The following is a 13,255-nucleotide window of genomic DNA, read 5'->3' on the forward strand; positions in this document are numbered from 1 at the left end:
CTGCGCTACCTCCAGCAAGAGCTCGCCGCTTGGATCAAAATCCTCGGGAGGATCGAAGTCGTAATCCGACATACTCGGGCGGGCAACGAAGAGGCAGCAAAGAAACAATAGAACGAAAGCCATACAGGTATGAGCAAATCAGTGTTTTCTGCGGGCTGGTTGACAGCTGAATGAGAGTAGAGAGAGAGCACTTTTAAACATGACAGCTGAAAGCTGATTGGAGGAGGAGAGAAGGTGGCGGATTGTGATTGGATGAGGACGAGTGCTGAGAGGTGTGTTTCAGAGGGAAGTGGGAGAGAGGAAATGACTCAGTGAGCATGCTTGGAGAGATAGTCTTCCTGTCTGAACTTTCGCTAAGCTTCATTAATACTGGGTGATGGGCTTCAGATGGTCTGGCAAACCTTGAATTATTGAGCTTTGAGATGTTATGGTCAGAGATAGCAGTCAGGATGCCTTGAGTATTCTATCAGGTTTGTTTATAAATAAAAGATTGATTCTTGTCTGTGATTTATTTGTCAGTCTAGTTGGTTGCTCTATTAGTTGTTTTAGGTTGTAATTTTCAGTGGTTAATTTCAGTTTTTTTCTGCCTTGTTTGTCGTCCCAGTTTACATTAAAATCTCCTAGGATGGTTTATTCTTTCTTTGGGCCAATTGAGTTCAGCATGGTTTTTAGTTGGTCATACAATTCTATTTTAGTGGATGGGTGGCGATATAAACATATTAAAATGCAAGACATTTCAGTGGATAACAGCACTTCTACTCCAGCACAGTCAAATTTGATGCCTTCTGGTAGTTCAAGGAGTTTGCATTTTAGATTAGATTTTAAATAAAGTAGGACTCCCCTGCCTTTGCCTCTCTCCCCATTCTTTCTAAATACTTGGTATCCAGGCATTATTACCAAGGCTTCTAAATGTAACACTCTATGATCAGCTCTTTATATCTGCTGCTGCTGCTGCTGCTGCTGCTTTGCGTGTAGCAACATCACATCATTAATGTTTTATGGAGTTGTAAACAATGGTAAATTGAAGCCTGGGTTTAGACTTTCATTTCCTCATTTCATGACTCAGAACACTGCTCATTTACATGTCATGTCATATAAAAAAATGAAGCTGGGGAGGAACTTGACAGGGATATTGTTTGATGTCTGCGGTATAGTGTTGCATGTATGTGAAAAAGGCACAGCAGTGGTTAAACTTCCTGACCACACTCAGAAAGATAAACCCCTGCAGAACCTGCTTGTGTCTTATTACTGCTGCATCATTGAGAGTAGGGATGGGCATTTTGAAGAATTTTCTAACCGAGTAACCTAACCTGGTCCTACCTGGGTAACCGAATACTTTAATAAAAATAGAATGACGCCATGTTTGATGGACAGAGTGGACAGAGCCGGGGCATAAATGCACTCTGTCCGTCAGATAGAGTGCATTAGTGACACACAGCGTCGTCAGACAAAATATCAGGTGGATAATAATAGTAGAGACTGGGGTTCAAGATGCACATATGGGGCAGATGTGCATCATTATGCCAGGACATAAATGCGCTCTGCTGCTTTTTTTTTTTTTTTGGCGCCTATGCTCCTCTCTCGCATCGTCTCAGGAAATAACTGGGAAGGTTTCAGAATGTTTGTAAACTGAAAACCTACAGACTTGATTTGAAAGGTTTGAAAGTTCGAGGCTAGATCCAAAAATGCTTTTACACAGCAAAAAATCATGTTGCTTGATCCGAAACTGTTTAACTAGGGCTGACCTCCAAAAGTCGACGATTCGACGATTCGATTCGGAGGGGTCTGATTCGACTATGAACCTCGTAGTCGAATCTAACCCCTACCATTCTGACTATATGGGGGTGCCCACGGCTGCTGAGCATAAATTGTTACATAGAATGTCTTTTTTCGTTATAAAAAGACTATTTTGATACAAAATCTGCCTACTTTCTGTTAATAAAGAGTTCAAAATTATGTGTGCGTTTAAACGGTAGTCTTACGTATTAATAAATCACCCACTGCAGTTGCACAATTAAATGAGCGGAGGTTTTTTTTTTTTTTTTTCAAATGAGCGGAGGTGAGCAGTAGGACCGTCAAAGTCACTGCAGAACACTCACGGAGTGGCAAAAAGACGAGGGGCAGAGCCGCCAAAGTTTAAAATCAAGGAAGTCTGACAGTTTAACTTTGTCAACATTTATCATGCATGACCTGACAGAACAGCAAAACATTGTGAGGATAGCCTACATCTGACTTTGACCGAGTTACATTCAAGAACCTGCTTTCAGTCACGGAAAATAAATTAACTCCAGCGGTGATTTTTTTTTTTTCGATGGATCAGCTGTGTTTACCGTTTCAAGTGTTAATAGTTCTGATGGTTAGACAGATGAATTAGTCTCTAACACATCCTAAAGTTTGACATGTCAGAGTTTTTCAGAAGAGGAACTTGTTTTTTTTTCCGACTTCCGAGTTGTAATGAACGCACCATCAGTGTCGGGAGTCACAGCTGTAATCTCGTCCCTCTGCAGCCTGTCTGTCTCTCTGCCGGTGCCGCGGTCACACTGTGTGTTACAGGATTGATTAACATAATGTACGGATTGTCGAGTCCTTCTGACCTCCGTTTGTTTTGATACTACATGTTTTACCCGGTTTCTCTGTGTCCACGACCACCGCTATCCTTCACCACGTTGAGGGATGAGGGATGACTCACAGTCCGAGCAAAAGGAGCGTTGTCCAGGGCAACGTAACATAAACGCATACCCTGGCTCACAATGGCTACTAAAAATCATCCAAAGTGTGGAAAATAAATAAAGGTATTTGTTTTACACCTACCATATTTTTGGGGTGTTTTAGCTCTTTTGTTTGAAACGGAAAAAGTCGCAAATTTGCTGCTATCTATAAAAAAATAAAATAAAAAAAAAGGTTCGACGATCAGTCGACTATGGCAAAATCTGACGAATCAGATTCGACTATGAAAATCCTTAGTCGAAAACAGCCCTATGTTTAACGCTACGAAAAAGCCGAACCATGGCATGATGATGTAGTTTGATCCGACGCTAGGCTGTGCTCTAACGTGCCATTTTTTTAATCCTAGGTTAACCGTAATAATTCATAACCGATTAGCAGATTGCCTACTCGGGTACTCGAGTACTCGGGTAACCGTGCACATCCCTAATTGAGAGTACCCTGACCTACGGCATATTGACATGGTACAGGAGTTTCTCTGCGGCTGACAAAAAGTCTCTGCAGAGAATTATAAAAACTGAACAAAACATTACCATCTCTCAACTACCAGCAACATCCTCACCTCTCGTTGTCTGCAGAAGTCACACATCATCAACAAGGACCACCACCTTTTTGAACTTTTTCCATCTGGCAGAAGATAAAGATCGATCAAAACATACACCACATGATTCTGGAACAGCCATAACCACACTGAACAGTGAAGCATCCATCTGATAACAGACATTGTATTGTACTTTGGTATTAGCCCTGGCCTACAGTACACTGGTACTGATGTGTGTGTGATGTTTGCTGTGTGGTCAGTGAATGAATGTTGGGTGAGTCACTGAATGGATGCTCATGTGTGAGTGATGTAGCCTACATTGTTTATTTTATTTATTCTATTTGTTCTTATTCTTGTTTTTTAATCTGCATCCTGACTGTGCACCTTAATTCTGTTGTACATGCATGTCACCCTGAGGTTTCTCCAATTTTTCCCTGTTAAAAGGGTTTTCTATGGAGTTTTTCCTCAGTGGAAGTGAGGGTCTTCAGCTGGTATGTTGTGTGTCAAGCACCTGTCCTCTCAATGTGACATCTATTTTTCTTTTACCTGTGTTGAGAAACATCTCACTTTGTTTCAAATGAAAAAACACTGGGTGGGTGTGTTTAATTATTGTTTTATTATTGAACTACTCCGCTCACTGCAGTCATTTCATCAGCTCTTGATTTGATTTTTGCATACAAACCATTCCAAATACAATATTATTTAAGATCAATGGACAGAGACAGGTTTAAACAACATTAAATATACAGTTTAGTACAATTACAAATGTATAGGTTTGAAGACGTATTAATATTAAAAGATAACTGTCAGTTTAGTCTTGACAACGTTTGTGGTGAATAGGTGATGATCACTTACAGAAACTTTCACGTTTTTATTCTTTCATTTTTTTCCCCATTCTCTAAATTGAGGATCTTCAGATAGATGTTAAAACGTGATTTGTGAAAATGAGCTGTAACTTAGTGTAAATTAGTGTTTCAGAGTTGCAAGAAAATCCTCAATTTCTCCACATATTCGGTTTCTCCCTCTTTCTTTAATCCTCCTCAGAATTCTGATGCTGTTGGCACGGAAGAAAGATTTGGCTGGTATCTCTGCTGCCCTCATGTGGTATCTTATGGAGTTGTAGCTCCTATTATCAGAGATGGGGACTCGAGTCACTGTGACTTGGACTTGAGTCGACTCGAGTCGCTATTTTGATGCGACTTGACTTGACTTGACAAAAAATAAAAGACTTGCGACTTGACTCGGACTTGGAGGTTAAAGACTCGGGACTTGACTTGACTTGAGACACGATGACTCGAATGACTTGAATGACCAGCCGCCACCGCTGAATTTTTCCCCGGCACGGCACCAGATCAGTCGGTGTGTTTTGTTTTTTTTTCCCCTCCGGACTTTTTATGCATTTATTTTGAAAGGACCGCTGGAGAGAGAGAGGGAGGGGGAGAGAGTGAGAGGGGGGTTTGGTACGGAGCAAAGGGGCCGTCAGGGTCGCTGCAGCGGGCGTGCTACATGGATCTAGGGCCAGGCTATAATATAATACATCCATGGCGTGCTATCACGCTCGCAGCTCAGTGTTTTATTTCGGAGATTTCATCTGGAGTTTCAGTGACGGTGAGCGGCCGCTGCTTCATTAACGCCGCATCGCCGCCGCTGTTCAGAGACGGGCCAGACTCACAGTAACCAATATTAACAGTCACCTGTTACCAGCGTTACCATAGCGAGGAGCTAACGTGTCCTATTTTTTAAATTTTGTTTTTATTTTTAATTTTTTTTATAAATCTCCTCTCCTTCAGCCTCACGTTCTCACTGCTGCAGAATCTGCAGTGACTACACAGCTGTTTGCCTGTCAGTCATAGCATCCAGGAATGTTTCAATGGTACACATTCTTTGACTTTTGAATATAAAATATCAAATTAATATCTAAAACTACTCTGTATTGCAGGCTGAGAATGGTGTTGTCATGATAGAATAGAATAGATTTTCTATTCTATTCTATTGATGTAGTTGGAGTTGACCTTTTGTGATCAGATCAGGTATGAAGAGGCTCATTAATGCATTAAGACATGATAAGACATAAGACATAATAGATGTTCTATTCTATTCTATTCTAATATATTGTCTTCACTTTATTTAGATTAGATTCTGCGGGTGAAATTGCAATAATAAGGTGACTTGACTTGGACTTGACTTGACCTATGCAGGACTTGACTTGGACTTGACTTGACATAACCTGTGACTTGACTTGACTTGACTTGCCCAAAGTGAAATGACTTGGGACTTACTTGAGACTTGAAGGTTAAGACTTGAGACTTACTTGAGACTTGCACATGTGTGACTTGGTCCCATCTCTGCCTATTATGGACAAAGTGCAAATGCTTTGCATAGTTATTGTAGAGCATCTGAGTCCCTGTAGGATCTAGAGCAGGATCTCTTTGTAGCAGCTCCTCGTACATCTGGTCAGCCTCAGCTTGGCTGTTTGATCGTCCATATATGTTTGCAAGGGATATTTTCCTTCTAAGTGAAGAATCCGGGTAAAGAGCAATCACCTCTTTGTGGAGAGAGACCGCTCTGTCGATCATGCTGTTCTCCAGGGGACTGTCGCTGTCGGAGTAGATTCTGGTTTCATAGCAGACTGCAGCACGCCTCTTCAGGTAACGTTCCTCTGGGTGTCTTTCCATTGCCTCCTCTACCAAATCGATCGTCTCATCCTTAGATATGAAGTTTCCATAGACCCTCAGTATTGGTTCGATACCGCTGTAGCTGCTAACTGGCTTTCTCAAAACCTATTTTACTGTGTGTATTCTCCGTTTGTTTTGTACTGCATTGTGCATCAATTTTTATTATCCAGTTACTTTTTAGTTTCATGCACTTATATTTTCCCATTAGCTTCAGTTATTATTAGTACTTTTGTGTCCACCAGGTGGCAGCAGAGTGCTCAGGTTTAACTTTGGAATTTAGGTTTGTTAAGTTTTGGTTTGACTTTAGTTTTTAATTTGTCAGTTGCAACATCTCATTTAACACGCCAGATGGAGACAAATTTAAATCGTACTGCAGTACATTCTTTCGGTCATACCTTTAACCCTTTAAGTATGCATACATTTCCCAGTCTGAAAACCTCTAAACCATTAAGTGTTCATACCTTCGCCAGTCCGAAGACCTCTGACCTTTTGGACAAACAATCCCCACAAGCAGTATTTTCTTCTCCCTTCAGCAGTCAACCAGCTTGTATGGCAGAACACTCAAACTCAAATGAAGAAATGCTGTTTTCATAGCTCAAACAGTTTGCACTGCTTGCACTATTTCACCAAGACTCTACCATATTTCACTGAGACACTGCTGATGTTACCCACCCATGTTTACAAATTCAGACTATTCACAGACATTTATCACAGGCACATATCAAAAGACAATTCTGAAACAGGACTTCAACTTGTAACACATATGGGGCCTGCTAAGCCTAAAGACCTGAACCTTGGCCTTGAGACCCTTCAACACTGCTGCAGTTTTTTTTCTTAATCTTTATTGAACTTTACCTCACTACCACTAGGCCCTGAAGACTTGTACTTAAGGCGAAAAGACTCTAATTTCAGTTCATATTTATGTCAACACAAACTCAAATCACTTTTCTATCTTTTATGGGCCCCTCCCCCAATGGCCTCTAAACCATGTGAATATATTTAATGATCCAATTTTATGCATTTATTCATTTCAATTTAACATTAGCGTCTTAACTTAAGTTTAACTTAACTTAGCGTCTTAATTTTTATGTCATCCAACCTTACCTCCTCCACACTCACAAAAATGTAGAATATTCAATATGCTGAATTTGGTTTTATTAAACAACAGGTTTCTGCTTACCTTATCTCTGGGGTACCCCTGTGATGGTTGATGTTTTTAATCATAGTAGTAGGGATAGCCAAGGAGTATGCTGGATAAACAAAACGTGACAGAGCTTCCATTTTAGATAATAAGTAAAGGTGAGGCTGGACAGCCTTGTCGGATTCCCCTTTTCACTGTAAATCTTTTACACGTTCCAGTTGGTAGTACAGCGTTATTTATGTCTTTGTAGAACATCTTAATTACTTCTCGGAAGCATTCACCAAAACCAAAATATTTCAATGTATCCATCATAAAACCATGTTCAACTGTATCAAATGCTTTACAGAAGTCTAAAAACAAAAATTAAACCATCATCTTTAATCTTATCTGCATAGTCTAATAAATCTAGTACTAATCTAATGTTGTTGTGAATTGAACGTTCTCTGAAGAAACCAGATTGGGATTCACTAATAACATGAGGCAAACCTTCTTTTAATCTGTTGACAAAGATATGAGTGAATAGTTTATCATCGACATTAAGTAATGTTATTGGTCTTAGATTATCTATACGTTTTTGTCCTTTCCGGGTTTAGGGATGAGTGCTATTAATCCTTGTTTCATTGTAGGCATCATGTCCTTATTCATAGAACATTCCCGGCGTAACAGTTCTTTGATATCTTGCCAGAAAAAAAATTAAAAATTTGTGGTTAGTCCATCCTGGTTTCAGTTCCAGATATAATGAGCAGTGATCTGTTAGTGGTGCACTTGACATAGAGACCTCTGAAACTGAAATTCAGCAATATCCAGTGTAGATAACCATAAATCATTTCTTGACATACAACTTCCATTGATTTGTCTTGTTGTTTCTGTGCTCTAATAGAGGGTGAAGAAGAAGAGTCCCAGTAGCAGATGGATCATACTCAGTCTGACACAACAGGCGTCACTGGGAGGAGTTGTGGTTCCATCATTACACAGATTGGTGTTACAGCAGCTTGGACTGCTGGCAGTAACATTTCCCAGGATGGGCAGACTTCCTACGCTGGTAGCAACATCACAAATGTTTGAAGATGCACAGCCAAAGAGTGGTATGGTTGTGGACCCAACCGTCACTGCAGATGAAAAAAAATGTTATGTATATATTAGGGCTGTCAAACGATTAATTTTTTTAATCGCGATTAATCGCATTTTTTCCATAGTTAACTCGCGATTAATCTCTATTAAAAATATTATATATGGCGCTTTGGACTTTCATCCCTCCAAAGTGTTATAATCTCTAGACAAACAACTTTTAGACCAGACCTAGCAGGCCTAGTACCTAATCATAACACATGATGCATGAAACTCACACAGAATTGAAACGAATTGCATCCAGTGGAAATTGCCCTTTACTTTGCTACGCCTCTGCCTGGCCATGTGCATTTGTTGACAACAGAAGCCGTCAAAAAATCAATACATCCCACGTGCATTTGTTGACAACAAAGCCGTCAAAAAATCAATGGATGGAGCTGTGGATATATGTTAGACTGTGTATATTTGTGTAGCAACCAACTTGAAGGTGCCTTACCGCCACCTACTGGACTGGAGGTCCCACACTCCAGTCCTCCAGTCCAGCAGACAGAGGACAAAATGGGCCGCGATTAACCGCGATTAAAAAATTTAATCGCGTTAATTTTTTAAATTAATCTAATCGCGATTAACGCGTTAACTCTGACAGCCCTAGTATATATATATATTCACTTTACACTTACTAATGGAGAAGTTCAACTCGGTGTTTTGTAAGCAAAAAACCTCAAACTAAGTAAATGTGGGGTCAGGACAGATGTCAGATAAGGAGAACACTCACAATTTCCTTGAATGCATTGGTCCTGAGATCCAGTACATGTTAATGGAGTGGTGCATTGAGATGTGATAGGATCGCACGTCAAACATGACAGGTTGTTGGGGGCCTCAGCAGGAGGGACTGAAACAGAAAACAACATTTAAGTGTCACAAAATGAAAATAGAGTTTCCAGTAATCTTTCCTCATCTCTCTAAAGGTGCTTTCCCATCGGACCTTTTATATTTGTCGCTGTCGCTTGTGTCGCTCCAAAAAAATCACCCTGTCACTCAGCTGCAGTCGCTTGTCAGTTTTGCTCTGATGATGTCATTCAAGCGATTCCAGTGAATCGGAGCTCGGAGGTGCTCTTTTCTTCCTGTTTGTATTGGTCCAGCACGGCTGATATCGTAGCCTATGCTGCCGCCGTTTACCTGTTGTGGAAGTCCCACAAGCGCCGTACAATGTCAAGCCGGCTTTACTCTGCTGGACCGGTGGAGTTGTATTACGTTTTCCATGATTTCAGTAGTTGTCATAGTTACGCAGCCAATCAGCACTGAGTGACAAGCGACTGACAGCCAGAGACTTGGGATTTCTCATCTCGTCGCTCGGTCTCTGTCGCTCGGAGCCCCAGTGATTAATCACTAAGTCGCTTGTTTACATTGACTTAATATGTAAACTTGTTGCCAGCGTCAAAAATAAAAGGTCCGGTGTGAACGCACCTTTATCAGCCCTCTGTACTTACAAGATACATTTTGTGAGTTGCAGTTATCTGTGCTGCAGCACTCAACTGATGCCACTGCACTTGTAACACCCAAGTTCGCTGAAAATGTCTGAACACCTGTGGCTAGACACAGGGAGGCCGGTGCACAGCTCCTGAGGATTTGCTGTACTGTATTTCCACCTGCAACAACTACACAGTCCAAGTGCAGTTTGTTAATGTTGATGGAAAACACACATGTATTTTAGTGAAAAGTAATCGACAACATGAAGAGGAGACTACCTGAAATAGAGGCTGTCACACACATGGTCTCTGTGGTACATGCCAATGATGTTGTTGCTGAACATGTCAGATTCGTACAAGTCAGACAATTCAGTGCTTGAGCTGCAGCTGCAGAAAAATAGATGTCAAGTCAATTGTGTGCAATCTTTAGGGTTACAGGGTTTGATGGTTTATAAAAGCTCAGAAATCTAATTATCATTGTTGCTGTTATCACAAACACTTCCTTCACACCTGGTGATAACATCTGTCTCAGGTGGTCTGATCACAGGTGAGTTCAGGTGTGAACACACCCAAGACTCGCTCAGGATGCATCTGAGACCTACTGACGTTCTGTAAAGGACCGCCCACTCTACTGACGTCTTTATAAGGACCGCCCACTCTACTGACGTCTTTATAAGGACCGCCCACTCTAGTCTTATTATCTGAAGGACCACCCATTTTACTGATGTCCTCGCTGTTTTCAAGTGGAAAAAACTTTAAAATTAAACTTTAAACTTTTACACAAACACATTGTCAACAAATACATTGGTTTATTGGCTAAAAACAGCATCTGATCACAAGTGATAAATTGAGGCATTTTAAATCACGTAAACAGGCACTCACAGCAGATCACTGTGGTGGGAACAGGGCCAAGGATTTTAAGATGTAGTGGTTGCTATGGTTTACAAATGATTTGAACTGTCCAAAATTTCACTGCTTGTTGTTTCTTTAACTGTAATGAGTGAATTTTCCCCCTGGATTTAGATCGTTTCACATGATCAGCGCTGGTTGATTAAAAGTCATTAATCATCTTTTATTTAGTTCTAGTTCTTATTTATCTGTTAAATATTGGTCGTCTTGTACCTGCAGAATCTCTACAGTAAGAAGAGGTGGTCTTACCTGAGCTGGCGAGCGCCCAGACCAGAGTCAGAGAGAGGATCAGCTTCATCATGATGAACAGGTAAGTGGATGGTGACAGTGCAGCTGATCAGCCTGCTGGACTTTATATATCGACTGTACAGGTGCTGAAGGTTCATGTGCACCAACGTCACGGTTTGGATGTGTTCCCATTTTTTACAACAGGATCATTAACTGTCATCCCTTCTCTTGTTCAGTGAACACCTTTTTCACGCCCTTTATAGTTTCATTTTCAGTGTTAGTATGTTTGTTTAAACAACAACCAAAACCAGAATGATGAAGGTTAAATTCCTGAATTCCACATTTTAATGAGGATGATGACATTTTTTCTCTCCTCTGTTTTCTGAGAAGATGTTTTGGCTTCTTGTCCATACAGTTGTAGTTTTTTTTATGCTATACACTGAATGTGTTTGTCCAGTACAATGCACTGACAGTTCAAGGGGAAATTTTACATACTGTTAATAACAAACTGAACTCCTATGAAGAAACCCTGAAAAACAGTGACTAAAGTCAGTGTTTTGTATCTCTTTTAGTAATCTGTTCATCCCTTCATAGTGCAGGGGGTGATATAATACATTATGAGTGGAATATACTAATACTAAAAACATGTCGGCTAGGTTAATCCTCCAGTCAGCGCCACTGACCAAAGGCACTGGCTCATAATCTGGAGTTGGTCCCCGGGCGCCGCACCGTGGCTGCCCACTGCTCCTCAGGGATGGGTTAAATGCAGAGAAAGAATTTCACTGTACTAGCTGTATATGTGACAAATAAAGTACCTTTATCAAGATACCTCAGACCATTGTTGTTGTTTCAAGTCAGACATTGTTTTGCCAACCAGGAAATACCTATCACTATCACCACCACTATCACCAACTGTGAGGTATGAGGAAGGGAGGTGCACCTCCATATTCCTCATCTGAGAGAAGCCAACTGTGAGGTATGAGGAAGGGAGGTGCACCTCCCTTCCTCATACCTCACAGTTGGCTTCTCTCAGAGGGTAAACAAACCCACTCTCACTCTTTTAACCATATCCTTGATTTAGTACTAACTTATAGAATAGAAGCTGACCACATCACAGTTCTTCCTCAAAACCCTGTCTTATCTGATCATTCTTTAATAACATTTGAATTTACTTTTTCAAATTATATCCTACCTGGGAAAAAATCCCACTACAGTAGGGTTGTATACAGGGTTCAAAATTAGCGGTCGCCAGTCGCCAGTGGCGACTAACTTTGATGCTTTGGCGAGTAAAGGAAGCCGGCTGACCGGCCACTCTGGCGAGTGAAAAAAAAAAACTACTTTGTTGTTGTTACTGTTCCTCCCGACGCGGCTGTGACCATGGATGTATTATATTAATGGCTGTGACGCTTGGGTTGTGAGCCGGTGTCGTGCAGATCTTAAAGCTCACAACATGACAACATGCCGTATAGCAATGATTTGTGACCGATTACAACGCTCGCAGCGCACGTGTGTGTTCCTCTCTCTTCAGTCTGGTGTTTAGCTGCACTTTCAATAAGAACAGCTCCATATGAGCGCGATCAGCAGAGACAGAGCACAATGGATGTGGCATTGATCAGATATCGCAGCGCATCAAAAAAAACATCGCTCCATTTTTTTTTTTTTTTTTGCCGTTAAATAAACATGTGCGCTGCGATATCTGATCAATGGCACATCCATTGTGCTCTGTCTCTGCTGATCGCGCTCATATGGAGCTGTTCTTATTGAAAGTGCAGCCAAACACCAGACTGAAGAGAGAGGAACAGCAGAGCTCCTCTGACAGCTCCTCTGTGGAGCTGCAGGAGAGCTGCAGCGCCGTTATTACAGGTGATGCACATCTATGTCCGTGTAGGCTACATTTATTGTCTGATCTTCCTTCATGGTGCACAGTGTCAGTCCTCCTGTGAAACTTTTAGCTACTAAATAATATGACTGAAGGCAGTGGAAGTCTGCATGTCGACACGCCCCCATGAGTTGACGACATAAGGAGCTAATAAATAAATATATATAAATAACTGATAGTATTATTCGGTCAAGTTCTTGTTATAGGTTAATGGTTAAATGGTTAACCATGTGCATCCCTAAAATAAACCTTTTAGGGAAAAAGGCAAACTTGACTCCTTTATTCCACACAAAAATATGCTAATAGCTATGATATGTGTTAAAAATGCTTATGAGTGTATTATAACAGTTCAACACAATGAAAAATATACATAACAGCTATACATAATTTTTGGCCAGTAAAAAATCTTTCTGGCCAATAGATTTTTAAAGCTTACTAGCCAGTTGGCCAGTGAGCAAAAAAGTTAAGTTTGAACCCTGGTTGTATATCTCCACCACTGAGGCCGATTCGATACGCATCTCGATACGCTGCCACCGATACGATACATTAACGATACACTGAAGCTCCTGTCGATACGATGCGATACGATTCACTCCTGTTCACGATGCGATGCGATTCAAA

General features: G+C 40.9%; 2 protein-coding genes across 2 annotated transcripts; both read right to left on the reverse strand.

Annotated features, from left to right (window-relative positions):
• Positions 1-4,231: 4,231 nt before the first annotated feature.
• On the reverse strand, positions 4,232-7,164 carry LOC146989291 (uncharacterized). Its single transcript, XM_085773182.1, has 4 exons — positions 7,121-7,164; positions 6,402-6,426; positions 5,615-6,045; positions 4,232-4,391 (listed from the first exon to the last, which is right to left on the reverse strand). Exons 1-4 carry the CDS (start codon positions 7,162-7,164, stop codon positions 4,232-4,234), a joined length of 660 nt encoding a protein of 219 aa, XP_085629308.1.
• A 734-nt stretch (positions 7,165-7,898) lies between these two features.
• Positions 7,899-10,838, reverse strand: LOC146989292 (uncharacterized). The gene is made up of 5 exons (XM_085773183.1): positions 10,777-10,838; positions 9,898-10,005; positions 9,640-9,807; positions 8,925-9,041; positions 7,899-8,190 (listed from the first exon to the last, which is right to left on the reverse strand). The coding sequence occupies exons 1-5, from the start codon at positions 10,826-10,828 to the stop codon at positions 7,955-7,957; spliced, it is 681 nt and encodes a 226-aa protein (XP_085629309.1). The 5' UTR covers positions 10,829-10,838; the 3' UTR covers positions 7,899-7,954.
• Between the last annotated feature and the right edge of the window lie 2,417 nt (positions 10,839-13,255).

Source organism: Trachurus japonicus, chromosome 4 (genome assembly GCF_045865225.1).
Source record: "Trachurus japonicus isolate A0001 chromosome 4, Traja_1.0".
Classification (NCBI taxonomy): domain Eukaryota; kingdom Metazoa; phylum Chordata; class Actinopteri; order Carangiformes; family Carangidae; genus Trachurus; species Trachurus japonicus.